The sequence below is a fragment of the Marmota marmota genome, unplaced genomic scaffold, assembly GCF_001458135.2.
Source record: "Marmota marmota marmota unplaced genomic scaffold, marMar, whole genome shotgun sequence".
Taxonomy (NCBI): Eukaryota; Metazoa; Chordata; class Mammalia; order Rodentia; family Sciuridae; genus Marmota; species Marmota marmota.
Window position 1 is genome coordinate 4,890,624 of NW_026000005.1, and position 8,346 is coordinate 4,898,969.

Genomic DNA, 8,346 nt, shown 5'->3' on the forward strand with positions numbered 1-8,346 from the left:
ATATATATATATATATATATATATAATGATTCCATAAAGAGGTGATCAATATGCTAAGACATAATACAAGTTTCCTGATTTTCAATTTTCATCAATTAGAAAATGACAAGGCCCATATAACACAGAATATTTAGGCTATTCCACCATCTAAAACAAGAGCTGAAAAGTACAGAGGGCCCTACTTCTCACTTTATGACTGACAGATCACTTCATAAAAAATCTTAGAATCACTTATGGTGACAGAGGCCAGAAAGTGGTCACTTGAGAATGGAGCAAGGAGAGGGAAGTCTAGGAGCTGCAGTATGGATCAGAAAGAGGCACAAAATTATATAGGAATAACAGAAATGTTCGACGTCCTGGTCTTGGTGGTGGACACACAAGAGCAATCACATGCAAAGTCATTGAGCAATGTACCTAAGATGTATTTATTTTTCTGTTTCTAGTTTTTAACCTTAATAAAGTCCTAAGGAGGAAAGGGCAAATTCCTTTAACATCTCCAAGGTACAAAGATAAAAGGTCAAATAAAATGCCCAAGGACCTAGATTTTCATTTGTTTTCCACGGTAATTCTTATGCACACTAAAATTTGAGATATACAGTGGCTTAAACTACTAATACTAAACACATCTTTACTATTCAATAATTACTAGAATCTTTATACAAGTTTTACACAATGCTAGACACATCTTTATTTTAAAATAATAGAAGTTTTATTTTATCTCAATTTCATTGAGACATTATTAAATTGGATGTGAAATAATTGCAGACAAATTTCATTTTTATCTGGAGTTAGCAGGCCAATACAATTATTCAAAATAAGTAAAGGGGATCCAGGATTTTTCAGAAGCTCCATAGTTCAAAAGATTCTATAATTATTACAAAGTATGGCTCAACTTGACTTTTTATAATACTGGCTATAGAACTCAAATGGAAAGAAATGAAGGCATTAAAAATTTTCATGACATAAACTTCAGAGGATTATTGACTTTACAGGAACTAAATGAAAATAAATCACTTGGGTTAACTTCTACTATAAGGAAACATGACTTCCTATTACAGTAGTCTAACTTTTATGATTATTATAATCTAGTGAAATCATTTTGTATTGCTTCCACTACTTTTATAAATACCTTCTATTCTCAAATAACACTTCTAAAAATTTCAAACTTTTAAAAACATATATGATGCTTTCAGTAATATGATATATGTATGATTTACAAGAAGACACCTCTTTCCTTCTCTAGAATACAAGTTTTTTAAAGGGCAGGAATGCTAGATTTCTTTTTTAAATTTTTAACCTATGGCGGTATCTGTCAAAATATGATCAATACCATATCAGCATAGTTTTTTAAAAAACAACTGGCTGGGACTACATCCTGCAGGAAGTTGTAGCCTATACCATCTTATTCTGCCCTCAGCAAGTTGTTTTTAAAAATTATGCTAACATGATACAGGCTACATCTTACTTAGGAAAGATAATCCATTCACAACCCTTTTCCAAAAAAGACAAATTAATTGAAAGTGCCATACCCTCGGATGTTTACAAATAAATCTTCTGCAGCTTTGTGAATGTGGAAAACTTCATCCCGGAAGAGAGAGAGGCAAGAGCTACTTTGAAGAGCTAGCTTCCAAAGGTTCAGTGCTGTAGCATCAGTATTTAGGATCCCATGACACAAAATAAAGCCAACTTTAAATAAAAAGAAAAGCAAATACAAAATGTAAAACATGTTCTTTCAGTCACAGTGTAACTTTTTAAAGACCCTGAAACATAACCACAATCACCTGAGGCTTTTAAGATGACGTGTGTGTTTGTGTGTGTGTGTGTGTGTGTGTGTGTGTGTGTGTGTGTATATGAATGAAACAATATTTTTCTTTCCCAATTATAATTTTCTGTATTTTGCAAAATCAGTTCTTCAGACCCACACTAATAAACAAGAGGAAAAAAAAATGTCATTTCTGGAATTATGAATGAAGTCGTTTTAATAAAACATTTTTCAGGGACAAATATTCTTTCAATGTACTAAGCTACTCTCTATTATCTGAATTTCAATTATCTTTTACCTTCTATTACCTAATCCTGAAATCCTACACAAATGTATAATTCTATTATGCTCATTGATGTCCTATCTATAGTAAGACATAAGACCTCATCTTTCAATCATTCAACATTTACTTAGTACGTACTATACATGTTCAAGGTTTTATGCTGGGCCAGTTACAAACCAGTCCCATTTTCTGTGAGATTTCCTCGTGATTTTCAAGTCACTCCCATTTTATAAACTACCAAATTGCATTGTAGCTGTACAAACATTAACACACTTTAACACAAAATCTGCTGACACAAAACTTATCTTTTTTCTCCGTAGCTCAACTTTCCTAAAGGGCAATTATGCAAGCAAGTTAACATATTTAAGTAGGTATATACAGTGGTGTTATAAATATTGAAATATTTTTACCTCCATTAAATTTTTTAAAATATAAAATTTTTTTTTCATACATTGGGTCCCTAAAAGCAAGCCAATTACTTGGTCTGATATGCAACTAAATAAAACAAATACGTGTATAGAAATGTAAAATATTTTTACTTTATATACTGAATTTTTACCTTAATCCCTCATACCAATATCTTATACCTGTTTCTATAGAGTCATTCCTTATTATATACAGGGGAACAGTTCCAGGATCCCTCCAGAATACCAAAATCCAAACACTCAAATGCCTTATGTAAAATGGTACAGTATTTGCATATACCTACAAACATTCTCTGTATACTTTAAATCATCTCTAGTTTACTTATAATTATCAAATGCAATGTAAATCCTAAATTAATACATTTTATTTTTTAGGGAATGATAAGAAAAAGCTCTATACATGTTCAGTACAGATGCAACTTTTTAAAAATGCTATCAATCAGTGGGTTGGTTCAATCTAAGGATATAGAATTCATGGAAGGATGCCATACTCAGATTTATAAAATATTTGCTACTGACGAAAAAAAAAAAAATTTATCACTTATATTGTAAGTAACAGGGTTCTGTTTTGGTTTTTTTTAAAAAAGATATGGGTTATAAATTTAAGTATGTGCATTTATTTAAAATAAAATCAAAAAGGGCAAAAGAATCTAAATTAGACTGCCTAAAATGAGAAGGATAATTACACCAAAAACTAATCTTCTTTCCCTACCAACATCCTAATAAAGAAGATATATATATCCATAAAAAATGTGAACAAAACAGAAGGCCAAGAGTAGACAAGAAAGTTGGAGAAAATCTTTGAACATAAAAGAGATGAAAATGGATTATCAATTAAATAAAAAGAGACAGGAATTAATAATCCCAGAGTCTACAGATTAAAAGGAAATCAATCCCAAAGAGTTTCCCAAGTCCAACCAATATAGCAAGAGTAGACTCTGTAAAGAACATTAGGATAATTTTTTTACATTTCAAATAGTTTGAGATCTTCCATAACTCTTGGCCCCAAGCTATAATCCAAAATAGTGATTCCTGAACTTCAGCTTACATTAGAATCACTTAGAGAAGTTTATTAAATCACAAGATTGTTGGTTCCTATTCAGTGAGTTTCTGATTCAGGAGGTCTTAAATGGAGATCAAGATTCTGCACATATAAGAAGTTCCTAGGTAATGTTGACACTGCCGGTTTAGGAACCACACTTTGAATTAATCTACTGCAAAGCTATAAAGAAAGTGGAGTATTAAAAGAAAATCAAACTGTGGGTATTCATACTAAGTTTGAGGTAACTCTTAAGCTCTGCAGTAGTTCCGTTCAAGGTTGAAATATATAAAAACAGCAAAACACAGAGCTGGGGTTGTGGCTCAGCGGTAGAACACTTGCCTAGCTTATGTGAGGCACTGGTTTTGATTCTCAGCACCCCATATAAATAAATAAATAATAAAGATTCATCCCCAACTAAAATTATATCTATATATCTACATATATAGATATATATAAAATATTAAAAAAAAAAAAAAAGCAAAACACAGAGTGACTGTTCTTTGCTTTGACAACTGTGGTTACTGCGCATTTCCTGACCCACTTCCCTGTTCATTACAATGAGCATTCACAGAGAATGAGGTGGGGAAAAAATCCTACATAATGCCAAAGGTCAGCCATGATAGTTAACTCTACTTATCAACACCATTCTTTAGTCAGATATCCATAAACAGAAAACAACTAAGAACCACTACACATTTGAGCAAAAGAAATATTTCAAAAGCTGATTTTCAGTACCCAATTCTATAGATATTAAGTTCTGAAACCTCAGATCAAAGCAACAGATTTAGTCCAATTACCGGTAAGAAACTAGAGAAAGAACAGTAACTTAGTGTAGAAACTACTGGAAACTGACTTTTTGTCATAAAAGATATTTTCTGGCAAATAAAAACGTTCTTGTCCTCAGTACTGCATAAACAATCTCTCTGGATAGATATGTGTATAAATTAGTGACACAGTAAGAACCAGTGAGGTATCTTGCCCATCCATTTTTCTTTTCCCCTTGATTTCGGGGATTAAACTCAATGGTACTTAACCACTGTTTTATTTTTTAAGTTGAATGACAGACAAAACATGGAAATCTCAATTATATTTATAGAAGAAAATATATCATAAGCCCATAAAAAAATACAATTAACTAAAAAATGGCTAAGAACAGGTGGTATGTGTTAAATTCTTCCTTTTATATACTCAAAAATATTGCTATTCAAAGTGCCAGTCCATTATAAAAAGCATACAAATTATGAGAATTTAAATTTTTCATAAAATTTGACAATGATTTCTAAATAGAAACCCACTAATCTAATTGTCAGAGTAAACAGAATCTAATAATCAAAACTATGTCTTTTTATTTCATTTTTCTAGAAATACCACCAATTTTGTATATTATTTTATTAAAGTATCAATCCAGGCCTGGGGATGTGGCTCAAGTAGTAATGTGCTTGCCTGGCATGCGCAGGGCGCTGGGTTCGATCCTCAGCACCACATAAAAATAAAATAAAGATGTTGTGTCCACCGAAAACTGAAAAATAAATATTAAAAAATTCTCTCTCTCTCTCTCCTTAAAAAAAAAAAAAAGTATCAATCCAAAAAGTTAAAGACAACTACAGAAAATAAAAAACTATAAAAAATATAGCAATTACAAAGAACTATAGAAAATTAAAAAGTCAACAAAATCTATCTAAAAGTTAATAAACCAAGAAACAAAGTGCTACAAGAAATAAAATAAAAACTGCTCAAAATTATTCCCCTTTGGCAGTAAGCCTGAGGAGTGGGAAGATGAAATTTAACCATATTATAACAATTCCCATTCTGTGCCACACTGTCCATTCTCCTCATAGTTTGCAAGCTTTCTATAGCAAAAATTAATAATTTTACCCCTCATTCATCAAACTGTCAAATAGATAAGCAATATTTATATTTACGAAAGTAAATGAAAACCAAAAACATTAACTGAATAGATGCCATCCAAAAAAACTCACTAAAGGCAAAGGCAAAACAAAGGGCTGGGGATATAGCTCAGTTGGTAGAATGCTTGCCTTGAATGTATAAGGCCCTGGGTTCAATCCCAGCACAAAAAAAAAAAAAAAAAAGCTAAACAAACATTTAGTGTTGAAAGTCACATTGAAAAGGCAACATAAAGTAGATCATGAGCCTTGGTGTCAGCCTGGACTCTTACTTTGTCTTTGCCACTCACCAGCTATGTAGCCTAAGATTTGGGTTCCTCACCTATAATATAGGCTATCTACATTATGACAGGATCAATATTAGGACTGAAAGAGATAAAGTACATGTAAGTGGTTTAGCATAGTGGAAAGCACAGAGGTAAGACATGTTACCTCTTTTCTCCAAAACTTAAAACCTAGTGGGTAATCCCCAAAACTAACTTTTTTACTTACAGATGATCCATTTCTCCATTGCATCCAAAGAAAGATATTCACAAGGCATCTTAAGAAGAGAATATACATTTGTGGTTAAAAGAAATTCTTCAAAAATTTTCATACTGAGTTACTCTCCTCTCTTCCTCAATTCTTGCATCAAGTACCACAACAAATTTGAAAAACTGAATAAAGCTATGTAATCTACATGTAGATTTGCAGTCAATAATGGGAGAAGTGTGCCCCTTTTATATATGCACACGCTCAACTCTCTTGTTAAAAATACTGTTCCTAAATTTTCTTCAGTCTAGTAGATAACAACTCCCCAATTTTTCAAGCCTATTTCAGAGTTTACATTATTCCAAAAGAAAATTTTAGTCAACTGAAAAGAGATTTGTGCTTGGATGCTCTCTCTATGTTCATATATACAGATAAATGATTGAAAAGAAATATAATAGAATATTGATTTTATCTACTTAGTAAAATTTGAGCTGATTTTTTTTCTATATCTTCCAATTTTTCTACCATGATATCATCAAGATATTTAAAACAAATTTCAAAAGACAAATACATAAACTATTAGTCATATTAAATTTACATCGGTTTTTGTTGAAATATAAAATCAAAAGAGTAGGATTTAATGAGCAATTTATAATAAACTTTGCTGATAGTCTAATTCTAACTTTAAAAGTTTCAACAACATTGTTAAATATTTTTTTAAAAAACACTTATTTTCACTCAAAAAGAGAAAAATAGAACCATACAGTGTCAGACTGTGCAGGATTAAGCATTGTACTAGGTGCACTGATGAGACTTAATAATTGGGCATTTCTCCATTGATCAGCTGAAAGATTCCTTCTAGGATATACCATCTGAAGAGAAATTAGTGCATCTGAAAGAGACTAATTAAAAGAGGAAAAAGTTAGTTGAGGAATAATTCTTTTTCTTTTTCAATTAAATTTCAGCTACAACTTGCTGTGCCTTTCCAACTCTACCTTTATAAAACAGAACATAATTATGAAGCTTTCTGAGTTGGGTTAGGACGTCCCTCCATTACATTTTTTTTTTTTTTTAATTCTACAAAAGCTACGTAGATTTTACATTTCTGAGCAAGAGCTTCACTCAGGAAATACTGTTACTTTCTTTGAGGTTAAAATCTGTGTAAACTTTGGGATCTTTATTTCAAGAGACAGAGATCAACTGCCATTCTTTCACAAAGTGAAAGTTTCTAGTCTGATAATTCCCACTAAAAAAGAAAAAGACTTTAAAGATTATATGCCCAAGTATTAAGAAAGCTTAACATGTTCTGTATTTCTTCAAATAATGCCTTATAAAAATAATCCACTGTACTCTATCTTAATAAATTACTTAATGTCTACTTTGTTAACTATAGCTTTATCATCAAGATATTTAATGTTTATCTCATTTGTTTCTTGCTTGCTTTTCTAACTATCCTTGTTATTCATCTTTGCTTCCTAAAAATTCCGTACAGTGATTCTTTAATTTGTTCACAAATAAACTGCTAGGTGAATTTGTTCAGAGAATCCACACCTCCATCTAAAATTTAACAAACTAAATTTTAGGAGTAGAATCCCAGAATCAATCATTTTGCTAAGATCCACATAGTGATTCTGATGTAGCCAACAAAAATGTTTTTAAAATTCATTTATGTGATTTTAATTTTTTAAAATCCTAGCAGATGTATAATAGTCTATCAAAATTCTGAGTATCATGGAACATCAGGAAAATCATAGTTATGAAATAACTGATCTGATTCAAATGAACAATTCTAAGTGTTTATTGATAATATACTACATGCTGAATACAATTTACTGGCTACAGAGAATTTTAAAAGACTGCAAAATAACATTTAAGGAAATTTGAATCACCCAGCAAAAGAAATAATGAAATTTGAAATGGCCAAATAAAAACAGGCTGTGCATGATTAGGGAAAAATCAGAAATGGATGGAGAGAGAAAAAAGAGAGGTAAGGAAAAGACTTTTAGGTAAGAAAAAGTACCACCAAAATCAGAGTGGTGTGAGCTGACCATGACACGCTGAGCATTTCAATTTATCTGACACCTCAATCCATAATGCTGATGGTTTTTACTTTAAAAGTTATGCCATTTACCAGCCTCTTTCAAACTAATTAGTCAACTAACTCCTAGACATAAAACATATATAAATTTTTAAGTACAGGCTTCCTATTCTTTTTCAAAAATGCTTGGGTTTGGAAGTGTCTCAGATTTGGGACAAAGAGGTTGTAATATGTGCATGTATATAATGAGATATCTTCAGGATGGACACAAATCCAAACACAAAATTCATTTTATGTTTCACATATACCAAGTTTGAAAGTAACTTGTGATCTCATTTCTTTTGCTTACCTTGTTTTTGGTAATAGAATTATGCAAACATTAAGAAGAAGGAAGGGAGGGAGGGAGGAAGGGAGGGAGGGA

General features: G+C 31.4%; 1 protein-coding gene across 7 annotated transcripts in view; it reads right to left on the bottom strand.

Moving 5' to 3' along the window:
- Nckap1 (NCK associated protein 1) overlaps positions 1–8,346 on the bottom strand; it is a 110,556-nt gene that overhangs the window by 56,155 nt on the left and 46,055 nt on the right. For all 7 annotated transcript variants that reach the window (XM_048808133.1, XM_048808130.1, XM_048808128.1 and 4 more), the window contains 3 exons: positions 6,652–6,789; positions 5,909–5,957; positions 1,530–1,686 (listed from right to left, as the gene is read on the bottom strand). In XM_048808133.1, the coding sequence (XP_048664090.1) occupies positions 1,530–1,686; positions 5,909–5,957; positions 6,652–6,789 (344 nt within the window). The remainder of the gene's footprint in view (positions 1–1,529; positions 1,687–5,908; positions 5,958–6,651; positions 6,790–8,346) is intronic.